This window comes from Eublepharis macularius, chromosome 9 (assembly GCF_028583425.1).
Source record: "Eublepharis macularius isolate TG4126 chromosome 9, MPM_Emac_v1.0, whole genome shotgun sequence".
Classification (NCBI taxonomy): domain Eukaryota; kingdom Metazoa; phylum Chordata; class Lepidosauria; order Squamata; family Eublepharidae; genus Eublepharis; species Eublepharis macularius.
The window spans coordinates 30,157,523-30,185,193 of record NC_072798.1 but is presented as its reverse complement, the minus strand read 5'-3'; the positions used below and the strand labels follow the sequence as shown (position 1 = coordinate 30,185,193).

The window sequence follows — 27,671 nt, the reverse complement described above, 5'->3', positions numbered from 1 at the left end:
TTAAATGATCGATGCAGAACCAGAACCAGTATTCAGAGCAAACAAAACATCAAGTTTACAATTTTAAAAAAGTGTAGAGAATGTACACAGTTATAGTTATTCCTTTCTTATCCATTCATTCTAACAGTGTAAGATTTTTTTAAAGTCAGCCAACTGTTGCCAATTTTTACCATCTAAAATATTTTTAAAATTTTGAATTGCTGTTAGTTTGACCATTGACAACAATTCCCAAATCTTTAAGAGCCATTCTAATTTGTCAGGTAATTTCAGTTGTTTCCAATAACATGCAAATACCATTCTGGCAGAGATCAGAGCATATCGCAGTACCTTTCTGGAATAAGTAGTTATGATATCAACACAATTTAAAAGATACATTTCAGGCTTCAGATTAAGGAGGACCAACTCCCATATCTCAAAAATTGTCTTTTTTCCTGTTTTCCAATAAACTTGAGCCCTGGGACATAACCACCACATATGAATGTAATGTATTAACCTGCACTTACTTCTAACTGAGAGATAAATTTTAGACAATCTACCCGGTGTCAGCTGCCACTGGTGCACCAGCATGAGGACTTTGTATCACACGTGCAATGGGAGTTTTGTGCCTCCCAGACACAAACTGGATCTTTCCTGTTTGCAACCACAGAATGCAGTGAGAACTGCCTATAGCTTTCCCCCTGTTCTTTCCACATCCGTAAACTGCCCCATGAAGCCATTATTGGATTTGTTGTGAAACTTACATGTAGCAACTCAAGTAATGCGATTTTTATGATGGAGTCAGTAGTGGTCCCATGGGATGATTTGCAGATGAAAAAAACCTGAGGTGTGGGCGGCAGCTACAACTGTTTCTCCCTATGTGCTGCGGCTACAAACAGAAAAAAGCCAATGTGTATTTGGGTGGTATTAAAGTCTCAGTGCATGTGTGTTACAAAGTCCTTGTGTCTTTCCCTGAGGACTCTGTAATGTGTAGATGGAGCCTTGAATAGCAGGAATGGGAGAAACCTCTGTGTGGACCCTTGAAGACCTGTTGCCAACCTGGGTTAGACAAACCAACAGTGTAAGTTAGCTCCTTAGACTACCCCTTTCATTGGATACGTTGCATATATGCAATTTCATCCTGGTATTCTAAACAGGGAAAGTAGTAGGCAACTGTGATAATTTACCACTGACACCTTATTAGCCATGGAGGAACCAAGTAGTATCTTCATTACCCTGAGATTCATGATGCAGAGATGGCCTCTGTGCCAGGTGAAGAGAGTGAAGGAGCAAATTACAGAAGAAGCAGCTTCATAACACTGTTGCGGGCTTAACTTGGAATACTCTCCCTAGCCAGAAGAAAGGCAATTGTTTGCTTGGCGAGGAGTAAAAAAAATACTTGAGAATATGAAGTGTGTGTATATGAAACAAGAAGTGAGTGTGGCTTGGAGTTATAAAGAATGATCCAAGGAGGACAGTAACAACAACTAAGAGTGACAGGTAACTTCTTGAGATGTTGGACAAACAGTTGGGTAGTCAAGAAGGAGTATTTTAAGTATCTTTCCATGTGTGGTATATCCCTCTACCCTACATAACAGTATCACAGGACACCTCACAAAGAATGAGAACTGAGCGCATGACCATAAACTCCTTATAAATCCCATATGAATCATCTAAGTAAGCTCACATAATTATCAGATGATCATAATGAACCTACCTCATGGAACCATTGCTGAACAGGCAATGCCCATTACAGAGCTGAAAAGTCTCCATGCATGGAAACTCCTGCATGTCACATAATTTCCCAGCATATCCACTTTTGCATGAACCAGGAAGACAGGCTCCATCACTATCTATTCGATTATCACATATTCCATAAACACACATACATGCTGTGGAAGGATGAGGAAAATAAATGTCAATAAAGTAACTCAAAGTGACTTATATCTTGAGATCAGATTGCCTTTAAAAAGTTAAAGTTAAACTGTTAAAGTTAAAGATGAACTGCACTCATATATTGCTCTTCTAAAAAGATCAGTGCCCCAATCAGAGCAGTGAACAAAGTCAGTATTATTATTATCCCCACAATTCAGCTGGGGAGCTGGGGCTGAGAGGAGTGGCTTACCCAAGGTCACCTGCTGAGCTCATGGCAGTAGTGGGATTTGAACTAGCAGAATGCTGATTTGCAGCCCAATCACTTAACCTCTATGCTATAGCAGCTCTCTTTGCTAGATTCTTGGAGAACTCTAAAACAGCATACATTGGCAGAATAAATATTCTCAGCTGTTTCATTTTTTGAAGGATAATTCATGATGGGATTATTTTTCTATAATAATTTAGTTTGACATAAAGCTCCCCTTTAAAATATATTTTGACACTATGGTCTTATAAAGGGCTTGGAGTGCCAAAAGCGTGACCATTTTAGTCTATGCTGAAACCATAATTATTTTTTAGACAAATAGCAACAATACAGTAAAGATGAAAGGTGTGGCCAAACAGCCACTGCTTGGAGATAAACCAGGATGATGGCCAAGTTAGCCTGGGTCTTAGTACCAGAAAAGTGGATGCAAGATAGATCTTGAAATTGTCTTGAGCTGTCTAGGTATTACTGGAAGCACACTCATTACCTCAGGTGGCATTGGGATGAGATGCTCAAATGAACAAGGTTTCAGTTTTTGAAATGGAATTTTCGGGCAAGGTAGTGATTCACATTTACATTTGGTGGAGAGATCTGCAGGCCCAAGAGATCTTCTTAGTGGCCCGAAGCAAGGAACAGCATCAAAAGCTCCTTCAACTGTGGGCGTGAATCACCATCTGGAATAGACCTGTTGACTCCTGAAGGACTGAATGTGGCTGCCATAGGCAGCAGCAAGGGGTGGCTGGTGATTCAGGCCCATTGTGCAGCACAACGTCTGGGAACATGCAAGAGGTGGTTGCCTCAGTTGTGGTTAAAGACATCAAGGGCCGACACATGCCCTTAGACAAAGAATTCCTCTGCCCCCCCCCATCATCCAGAACATACAGGCCTTCATATTCATAAAGAACACATATAAAATTCTTGACTAGAATAGCTATTCTGTGATTATCCCCAGGGACAGATTGTTGGGCTTCACAGTACCTAGTCTTGCCCCCTTCTGTGCCTGGTTGTGGTTTCTACACCTCATGCCTGTGGGACTAGTCTCTAGAGAATGATGCAGAGAGAGGGAAAAGGCCTTCAACTTCTGGCTGAGGCAAGGTATAAAGCCATTTTGATCTCTCACAATCTTCTACTTTTGTTTTGGCATCTGAAGAAGGGAGCTTTGACTCTTGAATACTTATACCCTGAAAATCTTGTTGGTCTCTAAGGTGCCACTGGACTCAAATCCTGTTGTTCTACTTTTATTTTGCTCTTTCTCTAGGTTTTGCATACATGTCATACCTCCTCTTCGGATAAAAATCCTGCCTTCCTTATCTGAGGCAGGAATCTGAATGGGATTCTCCTTGGAAAATGTTAATTAGTGCTGCCTACCCAGTTCCAGAAGCAGGCCCTTCCTGAATTTGAATGCTATCTTGCTTATGAGGAGCAAGCTGTTGGACAATAGACATGAGACAGCTTTATAAAATGGCTGACAAAATATGCTGTAATAAAACGGGATAAATGTATGGATTTCACACTTAACTTCACAGTTTATCATAATTAGACATGGGCACGAACAGAAAAAAACCCCAAACATGGTGTTCGTTGTTCATTGCCATCCACGAACAATGAACAATGAACACTGATGAACATGATCCTATCATGAACATGTTCATTGTTCGTTGTTCATGGGGGCCAGCAGGCTGTTCTCCAGCCATCAAGATCCCTACTGCACCACTCCCAGAAACCCCACCTGAGCAGGCAGCAGGAAAGGTACTAATAATAAATAATAGCTTGGCTCCAGAGCCTGGCAGCAGCCCTGGAACCTGAAGGGGTAGATCCCTATCCCACCACTCACAAAGAAAATTCAAGCTCCAATGCACTCACCCTGTCTCTCTAACAGCAGCTGTCTCTCCCTGAAAGCCAGCGCTGGAAGTCCCTCTCCCCCCGGTCTTTTCCTCTTGTAACAAATTTGGAGCTCCAGTCCACACTTGGAAGGAAGACTTGCCTATCAAGCTAAATTGGGCTTAGATTGGGGTCTCCAGGGCAACAGTAGGAGTTCAGACAGAGTTCAGACAATCCCTGCCTGAGTTGCCATGGGAATTGATTGCAGGTGCCAGACTGTCTGGCTTGACGAACAGCAACGAACGAGGCTTGTAATGATCACCTGTTCGTTTAGAATGGGGTCTCATGAACAGCTTGTTCGTGAACAACAGATTGAGCTGTTCATGGTTTTTTTACTTTGTATTGCTGTCCGTGCCTATCTCTAAACATAATCACTGAGGAAAAGCTGCAGCTGTAGCTAGCAAAAAGGACCCTGCTTGAGAACTGACCACAAGTGATGTGTAACTGCGTAAGTCTTTCCTCTGCAACATTGTAAGGTTGTAAAAAGGTCAACGAAGGAGGAAATGTCAGCACTTACTTGTGTTGCACCGAGGTCCATATTTAGTGGGGTCTGAACAGAACTGGCAAAGTGAGCCTTCAAATCCACTATCGCAAATACAAGTTCCATTTCCATTCATTCCATCCATACACTACAAAGTGAAACCAACATATCTGAAATATGTGCATCAAGATTCACAAGCAAAACATACCAGTATGAAATTTCTCTTTGGGGGATAAAGGACAGAAGTCTTTCTGCAAGATGGCAGTTCCCATTCTGAACTTAAGAAACTCAACACAGGTAAAAAAATTTCTAACAAGTACTTTGTCTATGCTCTTGGACTCTTCTATAAACTTTAATTTGATGTCTGTCACTCAGTAATTAAATATATTACTATTTCCACTTTCTGCCATAGATTTTTTCCCCTGATTTCACAACCAGACAGACAGACTTATCATAGTTGCAGTTCCCCAATGCTCTAACAAAGCTGATTCATGCAACTCTTGGCTTGTGAAAAGTGGTTGAATCATTTTGATGTATATGACTGGTGAAGTCATCTTGACTACACACTCAGCATTTCATTCTGGGAATTATAAACATTTTTCACTCAACTCATTATGCACCAAAGGGGAACTGAGATAGCATTAAAACACCTGCACCTGCCAAAGTCAACCCACATTTCAACAAAAGCAGAGCCCATTCATGGATATCAGGCCTATCTTTTAAAGTTCAGCCAAGCAAATGTTCTCCAGCTTATACTGAATATATTTGCTTCATTTACCTGTCCATTGCCCGAGCAGGGACTGGAAAAACCACCTGGGCATTTATTGCAGTCTGGGCCAAAGAATCCTTTACAACACTTAGACTCCTGTGAAATAAAGCAAACACTTCTTCATGGCCATGCAAAATGAGCAACAATCAAGCTTGTTAGTTGTGTGTGCATGTGCATGCATGCACCAGCTCATGAGCATTTAGAAAAGCCATCTCTGATGAGAAAGTTGCAATTAGGGGCAGATATCTGGATTTGGAAATTTAAGGTGGATGCTTGGAATATCTACCGCCCGTGTCCCTTTCCATCTCTGATGCCTCTTAGAGCTGCCTGCTTCTCTTTGCCACTCTTCCCAGGCCACTTGGCTTACCCTTATTACTATTTTGATGAATTGCAGCTGCTACACTCGAAGGACGGTCATCATATATACCTAAAGATTTTGAATGTGCATGATGGTTATTTTTCTTTTATGTGCTTTGTACGTAAGATGCCAATACCAGAGATGATGAGTTGCTTTAGCTGTGGCAACTGCCCAAAAAGGTCAATAACATGTTTGTGGCAAATAGTCATTAGCAGAAGCCATGGGGAGAAAGAGGGGATTAGCTCCACAGAAGACAGCAGGTGGAATGATCCTGTGCATCTCCTTACCTTGACCGTTACATTGCAGTATTTAGCACATCCATGTCTTACGAAGCTCTTGTCATAGTAAATGCATTTACTGCTGGCAATATCCTAGAGTATTAAAAAAGGAAAGCCATCCAAATGAGCATCTACAAGCAACAGAGACATGTGGTGCTATATTAAAAACAAATGCAAGAATGATACTAATTTAGAACATAGCTGGAGAACAGGTCACCATTAATAATGTGCTTTTGGTATTTATTCCATTATAATTTAAACACTGTTATAAATTTAACTGTAATACAAGTAGACGTAAGGATGTCTATGTTTTTGGTAACTATAAAACGAATAAATTTACTTACAACAGGCTTTGAGTCTTCTGGGCAACTGTTCCAGTGGAATATCGGGCATTTTCCACATGTACCCTAAAACAAGCAGTACATTTATGGTCTAGGAAGGTGTAACTTTACCTTGTGAATGTCATGGCTGTATGATTTGACAGTTTTATTTCATACATTTTCCAGGGCTCAGGGTTCCCACTTATGCAGAGAACTGAACCACATGCATAAATAAATGTGCAGGAGTATTAGCTCCTTCCATTATATGGACTAGAGGTGGGCACAAACCGGGAAAAAAACGAACTGTGCAGTTCATGGTGCTTCCCGTTTCACGAACCACGAACTTTCACAAATTTGCCCCAGTGGTTCATGGGGTTTAAATGTCCTTTTCCATGCTGCTGTGAAGTGGCATGGAAAGGAGCGTTTCACCCCCGCCGGCTTGGATCAGCTGCTTGTCAGGGAGATCTCCGACAAGCAGTTAATCCAGGGGTTGAAATGCTCCTTTCCCTGCTGGTGGGAAGCGACACAGAAAGGGGCACTTCACCCCCACAGGCTTGGATCAGCTGCTTGTTGGGGAGATCCCCTGACAAGCAGCTGATCCAGGGATTGAAATGACCCTTTCCCTGCCACTTAGTAGTGAAAGGCGTATTGGGGTTTAACATGAACCAAACGAACTGGCAGACCATTTTGTGGAAGTTCGGGGAAAATGGGCTTCCACGAACTGCTGGTTTGCGAAGCACGAACCTGCACAGCTCATGACGAACTTTAGTTGGTCTTGCGGTTCGTGCTCATCGCTAATATGGACTGAAAAATCCTTGTACATAGGAGAACTCTATACATGTGCTAGAGTATTTACTGGCTACTGCCTTTTGCTTTATTGCTCTGAATGGTCCTACCTGTTTAATTTCAGTTCTCTCTTCATCACATCTTTGTGGCAGAACTGGAGTTATGGAGGGAGGCATAAGAACACCGGACAGTGTGTAAATCCGACCATTTTCTGCAATGATATCTGTTTCTTCTATTGGCTGACCACTGACCAGGATTTGCCCCTACAGAAATTACAGCAATAAACTGAATATTTTGAAATTTCAAAACAATACCTCCCAATGCTTTTATTTTACATCTTTTTAGGCCATCCTGTGTCCTTGTTGCTGTTTCTATCTTCATTGTTACTATTCTCTTCAGTTAACTCTTCAAGAGTAAGAACTGCTATAGCTTCAGACACTGCTCCATACACATTTGCATGACTTGCATTTCACAAACCATGGTGGGTTTGGGTAACTCTTCCCAAGGCCTGATTTGTAAAAGAAGTTTTGATGCTAAGAAGTTGCCACAAATTGTTTTTCTCTTTGTCAGAAGTAGTTTTATGAACTCGGCTTGAGAACCAGTGTGGTATAGGGTTTCAAATAACAAAGCGAGGTTCAAATCCCATTCTGTCAAAATTCAAAAGCCAATTTCTCTCTCAGCCTAATCTAGTTTACAGGGTGATTAGGATAAAATGGGAAAGGGAGAACCATGTATGCTGCTCTGAGCTTCTTGGAGGAAGGGCAGATAAAAAGGAGGGCTGTCAGCCCCTCCATCAGGGCAGTGTATCCCTGGCCCCAAACTCCTGTTGAATGGATGTGGGGGGGGGGATTAAAAAAAATTAGAAGTGTCATGAGCATGATGATCTCACTTCTAGGGAAAATCCTGAAGTGATGGAAGTAGCTCTACAAATCACCAGAAACTTTGGTAAAACCATAGAGTTTTCAGCTGACCTCTTGAGCTACCACCATCACTTCTGGGTTTTCTCTGGAAGTGACATCATATTTGTGACAGTGAGCCACCACAAAGTCATTGTCCCCAACCCACCTGCCAGTTGCTAGGCAACCCTAATAAAAAGGGCAGAGGGGGACATTCACTACTGTAGTGATTATATCATTTTTGTTATGACTAATGACTTTTTACTCATCATGATGACTGTAGCATGAATCAACTGTCCCCTATCAAAAGTCAACAGTCAGATATCACGTTGGATCATCTGGTCAAACACACTCCAGTCAAGTGGAGTCCGCTGTGATTTGCCAAGTCAAGATGTGTATATGTGATCCAGCTTTCCACATTAGATGTTATGTAAAGCTATTACAACTCAATGAAAGGCCACCGAATAATAACAACAACATTAGATTTATACACCACCCTTCAGGACAACTTAATGCCCACTAAGAATGGTTTACAAAGTGTGATATTATTATTCTCACAACACTCAACCTGTGAGGTTGGTGGGGCTGAGAGAGCTCTGAAAGCTGTGACTGATCCAAGGTCACCCAGCTGGCTTCAAGTGGCGGAGTGAAAAATCAAACCCAGTTCTCCAGATGAGTGTCCTGCCACTCTTAACCTCTACACCAAACTGGCTCTCACCAAACCTAGGCCGTTTCCACATGTCTTACCTTCTGCCGGAACATCGCGGAAGACAGCATCTTCTCGCGTGAAATCATGCTAGGAAGACACGATTTTGTGCAAAAATCCCAGATGACAGCATCTTCCTGGTGCGATTTTGCATGCAAAGACACTGTCTTCCACGATGTTCCAACAGAAGGTAAGACGTGTGGAAACTGCCCTAATCTTTGTTACTGTATACCTTTCATTAAATATGTGCTTAAATAAAGACTAGGCCTTTCAGAAGTCAGAGGCCGGTGACATTTGCTACCTGAAGTAATTTAAGTGGATAAAATGAGAAAGTGAAACAAATAATAAGAACCAGCTTCTCTTGGACTTACCCTTTTAGTGATGTTAAAGTAGATGGACTGTTGAGCCATAGTCTTGATGAGCCCTATTGAGATAAGGCTGGCAACTTCCAGCTGGAAGAAGTGAGCATTTGTACAATGTGATCATGTTCTGTGCATTGCTAAATACTAAATTTTTTTCCATAGGAGATCATTACTGAATAACATTGTTTTTTAAAAAAGTAACCTATGAAAACGTATCAGCAGCTAAAGCTGTGCTCGAGCTGCTCCTGCTCAGCACAGCATATCCTCTGGGTGTACAAACACCATAAAGGAATTTGGCAATTCTAGCAACAGTGGCAGAAGAAATATTTCCTGTTTTAGTAGAGAAAGGGCAAGACTTGCAGAAAAACACAAACATATGCTCTTCAAAGTTCTCTTATGATTTGTGGCCTAATTTATTCTTCATAATAACTACCATGAGGTTTTCTGTAAGAGAAAAGGACAGCAACAAAACACATAACCACCACACTGCCACTAGTACAGCTGACAGTTACTCTATATGTTACTTCCTTTACGAGTTCCCCATGGAGCCAACCCCCGTTCTGTACAGAAACAGATCACCTCAGAGACTGGCTTATATATATAAGTTTTCCCCTTTCTGCTGCCGCACGTGCTCATAATACCTGCATGTAGAGCAGGAGAAAATGGGGAAATGCCTCCCCTCCATTTTTTTTTTGCATGGGGGAAAACAGCTTGGGAGAAAGGCAGAAGCTTTCCCTCCCCTGGAGGCAGCTTTCTGAGCCCATTTGCATGCTGGTTTTTTTAAAATAGGAGCCAATCCCCAAGGTTATGTGTGTCTGTGCAGAGCATGAGTTGGCTCCGTGCAGAACTTGTAAAAGATGTACAGTGAATGTGAGTTTATAAGCAGCTGGGGCAGGGCTGTAGTGGGCAGAGCAGCTTCTCTTTCCTCAGGTTGGAATCTGATAAAAAGGTAGTCCCAGCTGAAAGAGAGGGAGGACAGACTGCTAAGAAAGAAAGCTGCCAAGGGAGACTCAGCGCTCGAGGGGGGGGGGCGGACCTGCCTCAATGGATGCGCTGGCTCTGGGCATACCACTAGTGTGAGTTCATGCCTAGAGTGTTGGATGAGGACTGTTGAGCGATCCATCAGTGTAAGAAGCCTGGATGTTTGCTGGGTTCTTCTCCCTCTACCAGCTCATTCCAACCCTGAGAAAGTTGATTCCCAGGGTCGCAAGACCCATATGGACCAATAGTTGCAGATTTGCTGATGGAAAAGCAAGAAGGGGTAATTTTTCTCCTTTCCCCCTCTTCACTGCAGGCCCCAAACCTGTCCATATGGTCTTGCAACCCTGGGAATCAACCCTGGGAATCAACCCTGAGTCTTGTGACCTCAGGAATCAACTTTCTCAGGGTCAGAAGGGATTGTTACGGAGAGGGAAATGTGGCAAGAATCTACATTCATCACCCCTTTCTGCTGATGTATTGCAGGATCCAACCCACAGGTTGAATTCCCCACTCAGCCGTGAAACTTACTGTATTTTATTTTGGGCTGATTCTTGCTTGCATAGGGTTGTTGTGAGGATAAAATGGGAGAGAGCCAGATAGGCTGCTTTGAGCTCCTTGGAGGAAGGGACAGTACCAAAATTGGAATAGACAGAAAATTAAGTTGATTTTAACCCTATCTTTTGGGAACTGTACTTCTGAAAGCCAGTGTGGTGTAGAGATGGGCACAAACCAGAAAAAAACCAAACTATGTGGTTTGTGGTTTATCAAATTTCGTGAACCACGAACCATGAACTTTCACGAACCTGCCCCCGGTTCACGAACCGGTTCATTTGGTTCGTGAAAACGTCACATCCAGGTCAGAAAATCATCACTTCCGAGCCAGCAGAAGGTCATTTCCGGGCCAGCAGAAGGTCACTTCTGAGTCAGCAGAAGGTCTGCAGGAAGTCCATCCCCTGTCACCTAGGAAACTGATTGATCGGCACCAGCCTGTCTGCAGTGACAAACCAAAAAACGAACCAAATGAACCAGCCTAAAGTTCATGGTGGTTCGTCAGAAATGGGATCTGACGAACCACTGGTTCACGAATCACAAACCCGCCTGGTTCGTCATGAATTTTTGTTCATATTTTGGTTTGTGCCTATCTCTAGTATGGTGTAGTGATTATTGTATAAGACCCAGGTTCAAATCCAGTCTGCCAGTCACCCTCTCTCAGCCTAACTTACCTCACAACGTGGTTGTCATGAGGATCAAATGCAGGAGGGAAGAACAATGTTCTTCAATAGGTCCCCACTGGAGAGAAAATAGGGTTGCCAACTCTGAGTTGGGAAATTCCTGGGGATTTGGGGGTGAAGCCTGGTGAGCGTGGAGTTTGGGGACAGAAGGAACATAAGTGGGGTATAATGTGATAAGAGTCCAGTCCCCCCTCCAAAGCAGCCATTTTCTCCAGGAGAATTGATCTTTATAGTCTTGAGATCAGTTATAATTCTGGGAGACCTCCAGCTGTCACATGGAGGTTGGCAACCCTAGGACAAAAATGGAGTCTAATGATTTAAATAAATAAATGATCTCTAAGAGAGAATTATGTTTTTGGAACGAATCACATGGTCCTTTGGAGCTTGTTCTTTGTCTCTAATTCATTGGGGAAAGCATGTCAATGAGTTCTCTGCTCTTTGAAATATATTGAATATGCAGAAGAGAAAATCAGTTATACTGACCTGGGTTTGAGGAATGATGTGATGTTGAACTAGCTCCTGTAGCTTTTGTGAACCCTATTACAAAGAAACAGAGGCTTTTATAACAATAGAAAATTTATTTCTTTTATAATCTCCCGCCCCAATTCTGTAGCACAAAATTTTTCTGCAAACTGCTGTAAAACAAAATAAACTTTTTAAACAAAGAAACAAAGGCAAAACTGGGCATGATTGCTTTTTATATATTCAGCTTGTTACCTGGAGCCTTATTTGTCTTTCTGAGGCTTTGCTCATTTTTCTTATCGTCTTGATTCTCACCTTTGTGACCACTCTTGCCGCCATTAGATAGATGGTTTAAATGATCCTCGTACGCCTGAGCTGTCTTCAGCTAATGGACATTATCCATACAGTATATGTATGTACATTTGGGCACACTTATAAAATCACTTGGCCATGATGCATGTCTGCTTGCAGCAGCCCAATGGATTATATCAATAGAGAGGGAAGTTCCAGAAGAAGATTGAATGGTGGTACGCAAAAGGTTAGTTTCTATGTATCGGTTTGGATGGTGACTCGTACATATCCCAGATCCAAACTGGCCTTTGGTTATGTCCCAGTGAATATGATTACGGCCTATGGATGTGCATTATTTAAAGACGTATACCTTACTTGACAAAAGGTAGTCCAGAACTCCATCTTTCAAGTTCTCCAAAGCACTATTGGTTGGAATGAAAACGGTATTAGGTCCATGATGTTTATCTAAACATGGTCCCATGCCTGTCTTCTATTTTGAAGAGAATGAGAGAGGGAGAGGGAAGAAACAGAGTCATCCAGTGTATATATTTTTAGAAAATGCACTATAAATGTGTGGGGTTTCTTAAAGCCTTACCTCTATTAAGGATAGGAATCTGCTATATCTTGCGTTGTTTTGAAGCAGTGCTATTATAGATTTCTAAGAAAACAAAAATAGATTCACACTATTTTGCATATTAAAATCAACGATTAATTGGGTATATTGGTGTTATGCATGCAAAAACCATGACATGGCTTATCATGAAATGCACTTTACCTGGGTGCTGCCCTGGTGAAGTGCAGTTGCTTGATTATTGTTGTTAACTCACATCAGACCTCCGTGTTCCTTTGAACCAACACCTACTTCTCTGCAGCAGAGTATAGTGCAGTGACTGTGTGTGTGACCTGAGAAGCTTCCTGTTCATTTCTCATGTCAGGCAAGTTCACTCAGTGGCCTTGGGAATGCCACTGCCTGGAAGATCAACCCTCTATTGACATGGGGCTATCAATTCTGATCGATCTTCCTGGGCTACATATTCCTGAGATAATGGGACCTTTGAAACACATTGTATAAATCCTAGTTATTGTCATTCTCTTGCGCAGGTTTAAGTTCATAGGGATATACAAATAGCTCAAAACCTGAAACAAGAGTTCCCCATTCATTATGATAATTTTCTAATGGACAACCAATGAATGGATTTCCTTTTTGGTTCTGTTGATATTGCTGAGTCACCTCTGCTGCCAGATCCTGCAGGGGGCAGCAGTGCTTGGGCTGCCTTAGCAACAGGCGCTTGGCTGTTGAAGGATAACTGCTGAGCGCCTGCTGTAATAGCAGCGTCACTGCCTCCTGCTGGCAGAAAAAGATATTCAAAACACACTATTTCCTTTGTGGCAAACTAAAGAAAGAAAGAATAACAAAAAGAATGGCTTTTAAATGAATGGAAACCAAACTGAATATGAAAGTATATTTGCCACCCCTAGTTCTTTCAGCCTAGCTTTCTATGCCCATCATAGGGTAGCAGTTAAAAGAAGAAATTAGAACTCCCTAATTCAAATCTAGAGAGGATGTCAGATTTCTCATCCTTTTAAAAATTATTGAGAAAATGTATGCAAAGCTACCAGAGTGCTAAGGATTATATAGGTAATAGCATCATCATACTTTCTTGCAAAGTAGACATCTTCCATAAAAAATAATGTTTCAAATCTGTTGCTTTAAACAAAACACCTCTTTGTCAACCTCACCTCTTCATTGCCTTCAAAGGTGGGTTCCATGTTGTCCAGGGCTGTATCAATAATGTGCACAATTCCATTGGAGGCAATAATATCTCCTTGTAAGATTTTTCCTTTCTTCTTTCCTCCCTGCATTCTAATTCTTAACAGGTTATCCTAAAAGGGTACAGAAAACGAACAGTGCATATTATTTAAAACAACAACAACAAGAAATGCCATGTAAATATGTATGTGGGGTACTTAATCTCATTTAACAGCACGTTTTAAGAAAGCTAAAAGCTACTAGGGGAAAAATGTAGGAATGGACAGCAATCAGTTCTACAATCCAGGGTCATTAAAATGTTTGCAATTCCCACACAAGCCACTAGGGGAGCTTTGTAAGTATCCACACTGACAGCTGCATAGACTGGACTGCAAATGACATTGGGCACAAAACAGCAGTAGATACCATGCATTGGCATTGGAATCTGGCAGCCCACTAAAGAGTGCCAAAGGGTGGCTACTGCATCAGCACTAGTACATAGCTTTCATCTTTTAAACTCTTGGCATTCATGCTTTGAGCTAACACCCATATTTTATGGTCACACCAGCCAAGCACATCCTGTTGATTAGGTAGTCTTATGCTTCATGGCATGCCCTCCTTGTTTGTGGCTCCTTCTCTCTCTGTCTACATCTGACTAGTGAATCTGTACCATGTAGTGTAATAGCGCCAGCCCATTATCCGGGATGCCTTGCTGTACAATGCACAATGCAATGTCACAATTATTGCCAGTGCAATGGTTCTACAGCTGATCTTACCCACCTGTGGTTTTGCACAGCAAATGGTGGTATAAAATCTTGAATAATTTAAACCTGTTTATACTAATAAGCAGAAGGAAAATCTTATGCATAGAATGAGCATAGATGCAGAGGAACTAGGCACCCTGAGAACTGGGAATTTGTTTTAGCTAGCTTATAAAACGGTGCCACCTTCTGTTTTATGTTGTTTTGTATTTTATCAGAGATTTATTGCTTCTGTATTAATATTTTCTGTGAACTGCTTTAAGGGACATGCATCCTGATCCTGTTCATATTTACTGATACATTTTATCTTGGATCTTACTGCTAAGATAAAATTTAAGCTTTAATGGCAAAATCCAGGATTTAAAATATAATCATTTTGTCTTCTTAAAATGTATGTTCCATTTTTCTACCTAATAGTGACCCATAGCAATGTATCACATTATTCTTTCTTCCACCTTATTCTCAAAACAGTGGTTCTGGGAAGTAGTTTAGGATTAGAAATTGTGGCAGGCCCAAGGAACCCCGTGAACTTCCATGGTACAGTAGAGTATGGGTTTTTAAACCTAGTCTGACACTCTAACCACTACACAATGTTACCACCCCCCTACTTTTCTAACATCTTATCTTCAAAGCAGCTAACAATATTATACAAAGTATAGCAGCAGAAATCAGCCAGTAAAACAAGTTTAAAATGTACAACTCTGTCAAACAACCTAAGTATTTTCAAATTTGCCTTTGCTGTCAATGCTGCAAAAGTAGTTAAAAGTATGCCTTACCTTGTCATTTAATATGTCTCCACGTTTGCCAGATAGACTGTAAACTGTCTTTGAATTATTCAACTCACTCAGATCCAGTTGACCAGGAATTACATGGAGTTTAACTAAATATTGGATATTCTGTTTACTAGAATGAATGTCTGCCACCTGGAAGGTTAAAAAAAAAAGCAAATAGGATATTGTGTCACAGAAAAATTTTAACACAGTTATCTAAATAATGTGAGAATGGGAAAAAAAGAGATTGTGTTTCAGAACCCTTCATTTTTCAAGGGGCAGAGGGGAAAAAAACCTACACATCTAAAAACTAAAAATCATGGTGCAGAAGTACATAGAGGGAGAATGAGCAAGAAGAGAAGAGGCATGGACCATTAACAAATGGAAGGGGACTGCTGACATGGGAAGAAGCCCAAGAGGTGGAGGGTCTAGGTTACACGAGTGTTCCTCCTTGAGTAGTAGACTAAGAAACGCTCAGTTCTAAATGAGTAAAATATGTTAAGTTTTTAAAACTTCTAGCAACCTTGGACTTCTTTGATGGTCTCCTATCTAAATGGGATGACTCTGCTTAGCTTCCAAAATCTGATGAAATGCTAGCCTGGTAGGGTTGCCAACTCCAGGTTGGAAAATTCCTGCAGAGTTTGGGGCTTGAGCTTGGAGAGGGCAGGGTCTGGGGAGGGGAGAAACCTCAGCAGGGTATTTAATGCCATAGAGTTCACCCTCCAAAGATGCCATTTTCTCCTGCGGATCTGATCTCTGTGGGCTGGAGATCTGCAGCCTGGACTTGAGATTGTCAGCTCTAAGCCTGGGCTATCCAGGTCAGGTGAGTCTATGCTAGAGTTGCCAGCTCTGAGTAGGGAAATTCCTGGAGACTTGAGGTATAGAGCCTGGAGAGGGGCTTCGGTGGTGCATAATTCCACAGAATTCCCCTTTCCAAAACCAGCAATTTTCTCCAGGGGAACTAATCTCTATGGCCTGGAAATCAGTTGTAATTCCAGGAGGTTTCCAGCCACCACCTGGAGATTCTCAACCCATATCCAAACCTTGAAGGTTTACACTTATATAAATTTTTATATTTAATACATTTTGTAAATTTTTATATTTTTAATTCATACAAAAGTGCTATGTGCTCAAATGTGATAAATAATTCTACAATAAATATCTAAAATCCATCCAATCTATATCCAATAAATAGTCACAAATATATAAATAATCATAAATATTCATAAATATTCATCAAGCATCCAATGAATCAAATCCACTTTGGGTGATGAATATCAATTTCCAGAGATGTGACCTGTATTAATTTTGTTCTTGTTCTATTTCAGAGCTGTTAATATCCATGTGGAGTTTCTTCAGATGACAACATTGCCTAGTGGTTATAGCTGAAAACCCTCAAGTAGGGCTAAGAGAGCCTGACAACTTCCGCCAGCTTACTTTCCCATTTCGACAATGTCTTTATCAAAAGCTCAATATATGCTGTAATTAAATTATAAGATATTACAATAAATATTTCACTATTAAAACCATATTATTACTTCATATATCACCGTTCTAGTTACTTACAATCCCTCCAACACCACCACACTCATATCTAGGAAAATGAAGGAATTGATGGGCCATTGCCGTGCGTGCCTAATTTCCATCATGCTATATATATTCATTTCGAGCAGCCAAAAAATACAAATTTAAAGGTACAGTGTTACATTACATTGTAAAGATACATGATTACATTACAAATAGCAAGAGAGCTCCATCTCATTATTTAAACCATGTGGAAACAATGTATTTAGTTTAAATATCCACTCTGATTTATTGTCGAAGGCTTTCACGGCCAGAGAACGATGGTTGTTGTGGGTTTTCTGGGCTGTATTGCCGTGGTCTTGGCATTGTAGTTCCTGACGTTTCGCCAGCAGCTGTGGCTGGCATCTTCAGAGGTGTAGCACCAAAAGACAGAGATCTCTCAGTGTCACAGTGTGGAAAAGATGTTGGCAGGTCATTTATATCTACTCAGGAGGGGTAGGGTTGAGCTGAGTCATCCTGTAAGAGTTTCCCAGGGTGTGGAATGCTAATGGCGGGAGGCTTCACTGTATCCTGAGGAGGTTCTTTTGCATATGGATTGGTGCTTGATGTGCTAATCTTCTCTGCAGGGCTATTGATGGGTATAGAGTGTTTTGTTAGCCTGGTGTTTTTCAGAACTGGAAACCATGCTCTGTTCATTCTTAAGGTTTCTTCTTTCCTGTTGAAGTTTTGCTTATGCTTGTGAATTTCAATGGCTTCCCTGTGCAGTCTGACAAAGTAGTTGGAAGTGTTGTCCAGTATTTTGGTGTCCTGGAATAAGATACTGTGCCCTGTTTGAGTTAGGCTATGTTCAGCCACTGCTGATTTTTCAGGTTGTCCAAGTCTGCAGTGTCTTTCATGTTCTTTTATTCTTGTCTGGATGCTACGCTTTGTGGTCCCACTGGAAACTTGTCCACAGCTGCAGGGTATACGGTATACTCCTGCAGAGGTGAGGGGGTCTCTACTGTCTTTTGCTGATCGTAGCATCTGTTGTATTTTTCGGGTGGGTCTGAATACTGCTTGAAGGTTATGCTTTTTCATAAGCTTTCCCATCTGATCAGTAATTCCTTTGATATATGGCAAAAACACTTTTCCTGTAGGAGACTGTTTTTCCTTGGTTGTTTGATTCATCCTGGGTTTGATTGCTCTTCGGATTTCATTTCTGGAGTAGCCATTTGCCTGAAGTGTGTGGTTGAGATGATTAATTTCCTCATTGAGAAAGTGCGGCTCACATATCCGTCTTTAAGATTAAGATTAAGGAACTCCTGGACCCCTCCACCTACAAAAAACTAAAACGAGATCCCACCTGCAAAATCACCAGGCTAACAAATGTGCTGATCAAGAATTCCTCACTACATCCTGACACGCACAGAAAACTATGCAAGACAGAAGCACAGCCACCTAGACTATATGGACTCCCAAAAATACATAAGGATTCAGTCCCACTCCGACCCATTGTGAGTTCCATTGGTTCACCGACATATGAATTAGCTAGACATCTGGCCGATCTCCTGCAGGACCACATCGGGAAAACCTCGTTGTACATCAAAGATTCAGCAGATTTCATCAACAAAATCAGTTCTCTGAAACTCAATCCACAAGACATACTTGTCAGTTTTGATGTTGTATCCCTGTTTACCAAGGTTCCAGTAAAAGACACTATTGCACTTATTAATCAGATTTTCTCAATGGATGTAACAGCCTTATTCCATCATTGTCTGACAACCAGTTACTTCCAATGGGATAACGAATTCTATGAACAGATGGATGGGATGGCCATGGGGAGCCCTCTCAGCCCAGTTATAGCAAACTTCTACATGGAACATTTTGAAAAAACAGCTCTAGAATCAGCATCCCACAAACCTAGTGCATGGTTCCAGTTTGTGGATGATACATTTATCATTTGGAGCCTTGGGGAGGAAGAATTGATGGGGTTTTTGAATCATCCCAACAACATCCACCTGAACATACAATTCACAATGGAGAAAGAAATCGAGGGAAAACTCCCATTTCTGGATACCTTGGTCATCCGCAAAGCAAACTTTCAGTTAGGTCACAAGGTCTACAGGAAACCAACTCACACTGATCGGTACTTACACAAAAACTCCAATCACCACCCCTGACAGAAAAGAGGCATAATGAAAACATTAGTGGATCGTGCAAGACGGATATGTGAGCCGCACTTTCTCAATGAGGAAATTAATCATCTCAACCACGCACTTCAGGCAAATGGCTAATCCAGAAATGAAATCCGAAGAGCAATCAAACCCAGGATGAATCAAACAACCAAGGAAAAACAGTCTCCTACAGGAAAAGTGTTTTTGCCATATATCAAAGGAATTACTGATCAGATGGGAAAGCTTATGAAAAAGCATAACCTTCAAGCAGTATTCAGACCCACCCGAAAAATACAACAGATGCTACGATCAGCAAAAGACAGTAGACCCCCTCACCTCTGCAGGAGTATACCGTATACCCTGCAGCTGTGGACAAGTTTCCAGTGGGACCACAAAGCGTAGCATCCAGACAAGAATAAAAGAACATGAAAGACACTGCAGACTTGGACAACCTGAAAAATCAGCAGTGGCTGAACATAGCCTAACTCAAACAGGGCACAGTATCTTATTCCAGGACACCAAAATACTGGACAACACTTCCAACTACTTTGTCAGACTGCACAGGGAAGCCATTGAAATTCACAAGCATAAGCAAAACTTCAACAGGAAAGAAGAAACCTTAAGAATGAACAGAGCATGGTTTCCAGTTCTGAAAAACACCAGGCTAACAAAACACTCTATACCCATCAATAGCCCTGCAGAGAAGATTAGCACATCAAGCACCAATCCATATGCAAAAGAACCTCCTCAGGATACAGTGAAGCCTCCCGCCATTAGCATTCCACACCCTGGGAAACTCTTACAGGATGACTCAGCTCAACCCTACCCCTCCTGAGTAGATATAAATGACCTGCCAACATCTTTTCCACACTGTGACACTGAGAGATCTCTGTCTTTTGGTGCTACACCTCTGAAGATGCCAGCCACAGCTGCTGGCGAAACGTCAGGAACTACAATGCCAAGACCACGGCAATACAGCCCGGAAAACCCACAACAACCATCCACTCTGATTAACTTTACAATAATTGTTCGACCTCATAGTTCAAGGAAGGTTTGAACTATGATGTACAACAAAGATGACTGCAAAGGGGATCAGAGTGGATATTTAAACTAAATACATTGTTTCCACGTGGTTTAAATAATGAAATGGAGTTATCTTGCTATTCCCTTTGCAATAAGCTTTGTTGGACGTCATAGTTCAAGGACGGATTTTAGATATTTATTATAGAATTCTTTATCGCATTTGAGCACATAGCACTTTTGTATGAATTAAAAATATAAAAATTTACAAAATGTATTAAATATAAAAACTTATATAAGTGTAAACCTTCGAGGTTTGGATGTTGTTTGAGAGTGTTCTATATTCACAGGACCCCTTTTGTTCAGCTATTTAACCACCTGGAGGTTGGCAACCCAGAGACATACCACAGTTGTAAGAGCTATGGAAACTTGAGCTAGCATTTCTTCCTTAACCACTACAGAATATTGTTGCTTCTTGCTGGGAAGATGTGACTTCCCCACACTGTGTATACTAGTTTAGCAAAAGACTCTTGTCGGCCTATAGCAAGTGAATGAGGGCCACTTTGCTTCAACTTAAGGCTCTTGGAAACTTCTTATAGTGCCAAAAAATATTGCCTTTCTCTTTAGGATATACAGAAAACTTCAGATTCTATGCATCTTGCAACACCAAGCAACCAATAAATATCTGCTTTATTATTCTTTTAAAAACTGTACTCTCTTCTGAACATGGACATACCCAGTTTCCTTTGAATCCCTTATCTGTTGGAATAAGTATGGTAAATGGTCCCAGGGTACTCAGCTGTCGTTCATAGGCATATCCTTCAGATGAAAAATAGGAAAAGGGAACAAAACAACACATGAATACTGTGGGAAAGGTTTTGATTTGTAAAAAGTACAAGGTAAATTGAGACAGTTTTAACTCTGCAGGAATAAATATAATTAAGGTCTTAAACTGAGATGGATATGCTGTTGTGCCAGTCTCTAGAGTTTCAAATGAGGAACAAGATGTAATTGGCTGGCTAGACTTGTGCCCAACCAATGGTATTGCTGGACCAAGACGCTTAAAAGTAGGCTACACTTCTCCCGTGCAGGAAAATGTTGTGTGAGGGTGAGCTTTAATGTCTGAGTAGGAATATTTTGGGTCTTCTTAAACTAACATGTGGATTGGGTTCCTTTTTCACCTAATCTATGCTTATGCCAGTTGGTTATTTGGTTGGTTAGGCTATAACTAGGACTCATGGGAATAGAGCAGGTTGCTACAACACAGGTAGGATAAGTGGCAAGCATCCTGAGGCATGAATGGATGAAGAGCTGCTCTTCAAACAGCCTGTCATTTGCTGGAGTGATGGGATAGGTTGTGGAGGGGAAGCCCTTGGTGCTGTACAGCATCAACCAAACCCTTAGTTGCTCAAGCAGCATGTTGGGGCAAGAAGGCCTGGCACTTCGCTGCTCAGTTAATGTGCAGGTGATAATAAACAAAGCTGGTGGTAACACTGATCAGGTTTGGAGCCCGGGAGGAGTTACCCAAAATTAGGGTAGCCTGTTGGCTAGCTATGAAGTTGCGGCTGACTTAATCAATGAAACATATCATTTGTGATGCAGGTCAGCCATTTAATTAATAAAGCCTTCATTTAACCCGCATGAATGGCTGTCTTGTGTAGTCATTGGAGCAGGGGGTGCTTGTACAAAACCAGTTGTTAATAGTAGATGATAGAATCTTAAGGCTTCTGGAGAAAGCTGCCTTGAGAGCCAATGGTTTCAGCCAGAAAAATGTTTTCAAATAGGAATAGTTTGGTAGACTTATGATTTAACCATCTCAGCATATACTGAGACAAATATTTGCGAATGGCTTTCGGAACTTCCATTTTAATGCAATATCCAGCACAAGCTGTGATAACAAATATCCCTGACCTTACATTTCGAGGTCTGTACAGGAAACTAGGACTATTGTTATGAATGAATGTGGGACTATTTCAGTTGCAAAAGTACTATCGGAAGATTTGGCAAACACATGAGTTAGGAAACAGAAACTCTGTGTGTTACATATTTGCCAATGTGTGTATATTTGACAAGAACCACAAGACAGATACAAGTTTCCAAAACTGTGTTTGCATCTTTTACCCATTTTATTTTTAGGTGCGCACCTAAAAATATGTTACATGATCCATCCTCACTAGCATATCTGTAAATTATGAGCGGATCTAGGATTGCAATAGTATGCTCTTTATTTGGAAATAACCCCCTTTTGAATTGGAGGGTAGAAATAACTTCCCATCTAACTAAGCATGGTGGTAAAAAATGCTGTTAAGTTGCAGCCCATCTATGGTGAACTCTTTGGGTTTTCAAGGCAAGAAACATTCAGTGCATTCACAGCAGATTTTCAATGGAAAACTTTGGCCTTGATTCAGCTTTAGTCATACCTGTTGTGCTTGTGCATAACCAGTGGACCCACATAAGGATGTGACAGCATCCTTCTCCATCTCCATTAAGTTCAATGGAGCCTACACTGGCATTGCAGTGTGGATACACATTCACATCAGATGACATTAGAATCTCCCTTACCGGATCAAGTTGTTCAGAACAATTTATTTCCTCTTAAAGGTGCACCATGAATGATGTTAAAGAATTTTATTCCAGTGAGCACCTTGTGGAGGATCAGCTGTTTGAGCAGCATTGGCTATGTTCTTTTTAGTTCTGGGTGTTTTTAATTTTGTAATTAAATTTTGTAAATTCTGAATCAGGAATGTGTGTGTTCTTTTTTCTTTTTTCTTAATTGGATTGTTGTATTTTGAGTCCTTGCAATCTGGTGTTGCATTGTCAGCCTCCTTGTGTATGTTTTAATTAGATAAATAATTAATATATATGTGTTTTAATTAATAATGGATATGTTTTGATTAGACAAAGACATGGCATTGTAATATACTGAGAAGACTATGATTTGTATAGCATTTTCTCTGTGAAAATTGCTTCACAGCCATCATCACAACAATCTAATGTGACTGTATTTACTTTTTACCTATCAGATAACTTCCCTGTGCCCTGACCTGGGGAGACCAGGTGAGCCTGATCTCATCAGGTCTCAGAAGCTAAGCAGGATCAACCTTGATTGGTAATTGGATGGGAGACCTCCAACAAAGACCTGGGTTGCAGAGGCAGGCAATGGCAAACCACTTCTGTTAGTCTCTTGCCATAAAAAGCCCGCCAGGGGTCACCATAAGGCAGCTGTGACTTGAGGGCTCTCTCCACCACCACCACTTCCCTGTAATTAAGAAGCACATGGCAGAGTAGCTTACCACTTCCATCTTCAGAAACCTTCATAGCCTCCAGGGTAATGAAACCTGCATTATATAAACCTCTTAAAACCCTCTACAGAAATTACAGTACTCATTCCAGAGTGCCTTGGAGCTGAGGTGGCAAACTCTAGGTTGGGAAATTCTTGAATATTTGGGGGTGAAGCCTGGGAAGGGTTGGGAGAGGGAAGGAACCCCCGTGGGGTATAAAGCCACCGGGTCCACCACCCTTCAAAGCAGCCATTTTCTCCAGGGGAACTGAACTCTGTGGGATGCATAGTCGTTAGAGGTCTCCAGTCCCTACCTGGAAGTTGGCAAGCATACTTGGAGCTGGGATAACATTACTGTCCCACACTGCATTGCTTTGCCTCAAAATAGCAATCAGGGGTTTAATGATACACTGATAGAATTCATTAAAAAAATCTGAAAGGTACTGTAAAAATGACAAAACACAGAACATTACGTTTACCTCAAAACAGATACCAGCATTCCAAAACAGAATATTGGGGGGGGGGGGGGGTTGGATTTGCATGGTTCCGGGTCTACATCCAGCTCTATCAAAGAGCTGTTCCCCAATCAGCTGCACATGCAATTGTTTTATGAGTCAGATAAGATTTTTTTTTAAACCAAAACAAAACTCTGAAACAGTTAAGGCATTTGCTTTTGTCACCTGTACTGGGAAGGAGGGCCGGGAGGGCTGGGTGACCTTTGCACTTTGAAAAGCGTATACATATGAAACCTAATTATAGGAGAAAGATTCCTTGCTATCTTCCATCAGCAGTTTCCTCCATCCTGCTTCCTCCAGAAGCTAACAAACTTCTTTCTCCCCTTCCTTATCTAGCAGTTGCCTTCAAAATATCAGAACCAAAAAATGATTGTTTGCATAAATTTTCATATATTTAGACATTACCAGGGCTTTTTTTCAGCAGGAACGTGGGGGAACGGAGTTCCGGAACCTCTTGAAAATGGTCACATGGCTGGCGGCCCCGCCCCCTGATCTCCAGACAGAGGGGAGTTTAGATTGCCCTTGGGCAATCTAATCTCCCCTCTGTCTGGAGATCAGGGGGCGGGGCCGCCAGCCATGTGACCATTTTCTCCGAGGGCAACCCACTGAGTTCCACCACCTCTTTTCCCAGAAAAAAGCCCTAGACATTACTAATTGGGTTGGACCAAAAATTCTTGCTGAGTCTGGCATTTACAAAGAAACAAAAAGGGCAACATTTTTTTTGCTGTATCAGAGAAGACTGAGGTAAAAAAATCCAATTGAAATATGCCTTGATGAGAATTGCCAACACTCCCCATGAGATTATGCCTCTACCTTAAAATCTTCTACAGCAATGAAGGGGATACAAATCCTGAATTTACCCCCCCCCCCCCATCTATTTGCTCTTTCTCACCTCCAGCCTTTTCTGTAGTACCATAGACACACAGTACTCAAGTCAAGACTGCCCAAGGGGTTTTTTTTTGTAGAGGGACTAGTGGATGGATAGACCTACCTCTGGCAAACAACTTGATGGCCATTCCAGAAACTATTAAGAAAAAGCACTATTATGGCCTAATTACTTATGATGACCGAGTTTGGGTGCTCCTCTACAATGACCGAACTCTTCAAAACAGAACAAGTCCTATATTAAAAGCTACTGAAAATTGTGGTCCTCTGTTCATCTACAATGAGATTTGGGATCCAAATATTTTTGTTGAGCGGAAAAAAATTTGCTATGTTTGGGATTCTTGCAGTATAATTCATAAACTGGCTGATCTTGGCTGAACCTACCAAAAAGCTGTATAGCGGATGTTAGTTTTCCTTGCCACTGTCCTCCAGGCTTAGAGTTCATGTCTCTGATTAGGTCCATGATATTTCTGTAACATACAAACCCGCTGCCTTCATAGCCCTTTTGGCAAGTGCACCTATACAAAAAAGTAACACATTGCAGTTTAGCTGAATGGACCAAAGATGGACCAAATATTTTAAGTAAATGATGTCATACTGAATAATCATGAGGTGCAACTAGATTAGACATCTGTGATCTGAAGTTATCAGGAGATCCACTTCAGCTGGGAGTACGGTTGCCCGTTCCAGACTGGAGATTCTGAGGATGAATCCTGGAGAGGGTGGGGTTTGGAGGGGGAAAGGACCTCAGTGTGGCACCATGCCATAGAGTCTACCATCCAAAGAAAGTATTGCCTTGATAATTGCCTTCTCTAGGGGAACTGATCTCTGCAGTCTAGAGATCAGTTTGTAATTCTGGGAGATCTCCAGCCACCACCTGGAGACTGGCAATCATATCTGGGAGAGGGGAGGCAACTGATAAACCCAAAGCCGTGAGCCACAGCAGCGAGGTTAAGCCCTCTTCCTCTGTGATGTTTTTCTAACCTAAATCTTGCTGTGAAGCTGCTATTTTTCCCAGGCAGCTTGGATGGTGGTAGTGGGCTTAGATGAAACCAGCACAAGGGGGAAGTGCCTCTTCTCCTTTGGTGCCAGGGTCTTAATCCAATCTCTCCCACTTTTGGTGGATGCTTTTAAATAATCATGGATTTTCCATGTTCTATCAAGTTGTGCCCTCTGTCTGAATGTGAATTATTTATAATGGCCATATACCGAAGAGTTCATCTACTCTGCAAGGGGAGCGCTATTAGGAAGAAATGATGAGCAGATATTTTAACTAACAATGTCATACCGAATAGTCATGGGGTGCAACTAGATGAGCCATCTGTGATCTAAAGTGACCAGGAGATCCACTTTAGTTTGAAAGGGCCTTTCCCACATGGCCAAATTTCAGTTATACCCCAGCAAGATCTCATTATCTGGGAAAGACTGAAATTGGGTCCCATTATATCCTATTTGCTGCTTTCAGTGCATCCAGCAAGCACATGGTGAGATGCTTTATTTTCTTTTTGTGAATGACACACATGACATATCACAAAGTGCTTTAGCCCCTCCATGAGTTTAAAAATATGCTGGACATGATTAACTGTGCAATCCTATGCAAAGTTACTCTGCTCTAAATCCATTTATTTTAATGGGCTTAGACTGGAAGAGACTCTGTAGAGGATTGCTCTGCAGTCCTGATAATTATTTCCTTTCCCATCCATTCCACTTGGAATTTGTCAAAAGGCCCCCAAAAGATACACAACATACCGAGTCTTTCCTGGTGCAGTCATTGTGCATATCGCATATTTATGGCATGGGTTGTTAGATGCACAGATATCCGTCATATTGCATCCTTCTCCAGGTACAAAGTTGCTGAAATGTTCTTTGCATTCACAGTGTGACTAAATCAGAAGAAGGAAAAGCAATGATTTTTTTTTCAAACTGTGCATTTACTAATATCCATCTCATGTTATATTAGCCTTTTCCACTTCTTCCTTTCTCTGTATTGTTTGCTACCCTTCCCTTCTCCTAGGTAGTCTCACCCATAGTAAGAATACAGATCGCAAGCTTCTTGGGTAGGTCTAAATTTAAATTTATGCACAGCATGAAGAAAGTAGATAAAATTTATGCACGGCATGAAGAAAGTAGATAGAGAAAACCTTTTTTCCTTCTCCCATAACATTAGACTTCGACTAAGTCCAATGCAATTGAGTGGCCGTAAACACAGGACAGACAAAAGGAAGTACTGCTTCACATAACTAATGATTCAAACAATGAGCGTAGCATGGATTTCTCTGCCACAAGACAGGATGACAGCCCCTTGCTCAGTTGGCTTTAAAAGGGGTTTAAAAGGGGTTTAAAAGGGGTTTAAACAAGTTAATGTGGATCAGTCTATCCATAGGTATTAAGGCGGCTAAATGGAACCTCCAAACTCAGGGAGTTTCCCTTTGAATACCAGTGGTTGGGATACAAGAACGGAGGCCTTGGTCTCCATGCCCTGCTTGTGGGGCCTCCCGTGGCATCTGGTCGGCCGCTGGGGGAAACAGAATGCTGGGCTGAATGGACCTTTGGTCCAGTCCAGCAAGGCTCTTCTAACATTCCTAAGGGCTTTAAATTTAACATGTAGACATGTTTTAAAGTTTCTTTTATAGTACTGATCTTGTGTTCAGTATTCCTCCTCCCTCCACACTGAGGAAGAGAACCTGGGGTGGGGCTAGACATCAGACTGAGGATGAGGGTAGCCACAAGAGGCTGCCTGCTGGTGGAACAGAGAGTAAGGGACTGTTTATCTCTTTCCCCTCTGATCATTTAACCAGGCCTCAAGGCAGCATTTATACCTACCCTTCCAGGGCCATCGTATTTACAGATGGTGGATTCTGTAGGACAATACACAGATTTTGTTTGGCAAGGATCTATGGGAATGCAAATCTGGCCATCTTCTTCGTAGCCCTTCTGGCACGTACATGTATGACGATTGGGTCCAAGGTAGATGCAATCAGAATGAGGATCACAGACCTGTTCTAAGCAGGGGTTGATAGCTTGGGGAAAAAATGGAACAAAAAAACATCAGAAGGGGAAAAACAAAGAATTGTACAGATTGCATTCCATTCCA

General features: G+C 41.5%; 1 protein-coding gene across 1 annotated transcript in view; it reads right to left on the bottom strand.

Moving 5' to 3' along the window:
* The window catches only part of STAB2 (stabilin 2), a 119,567-nt gene that overhangs the window by 79,133 nt on the left and 12,763 nt on the right, over positions 1 to 27,671 (bottom strand). Inside the window, exons 8-23 of the mRNA XM_054988859.1 lie at positions 27,401 to 27,597; positions 26,327 to 26,460; positions 24,962 to 25,095; positions 20,634 to 20,716; positions 15,207 to 15,353; positions 13,660 to 13,803; positions 12,515 to 12,577; positions 12,290 to 12,409; positions 11,650 to 11,703; positions 8,963 to 9,043; positions 7,100 to 7,252; positions 6,228 to 6,290; positions 5,893 to 5,976; positions 5,257 to 5,343; positions 4,515 to 4,626; positions 1,694 to 1,868 (exon numbers count right to left, since the gene is read on the bottom strand). Coding sequence (XP_054844834.1) covers positions 1,694 to 1,868; positions 4,515 to 4,626; positions 5,257 to 5,343; positions 5,893 to 5,976; positions 6,228 to 6,290; positions 7,100 to 7,252; positions 8,963 to 9,043; positions 11,650 to 11,703; positions 12,290 to 12,409; positions 12,515 to 12,577; positions 13,660 to 13,803; positions 15,207 to 15,353; positions 20,634 to 20,716; positions 24,962 to 25,095; positions 26,327 to 26,460; positions 27,401 to 27,597 — 1,831 coding nt within the window. The remainder of the gene's footprint in view (positions 1 to 1,693; positions 1,869 to 4,514; positions 4,627 to 5,256; positions 5,344 to 5,892; positions 5,977 to 6,227; positions 6,291 to 7,099; positions 7,253 to 8,962; positions 9,044 to 11,649; positions 11,704 to 12,289; positions 12,410 to 12,514; positions 12,578 to 13,659; positions 13,804 to 15,206; positions 15,354 to 20,633; positions 20,717 to 24,961; positions 25,096 to 26,326; positions 26,461 to 27,400; positions 27,598 to 27,671) is intronic.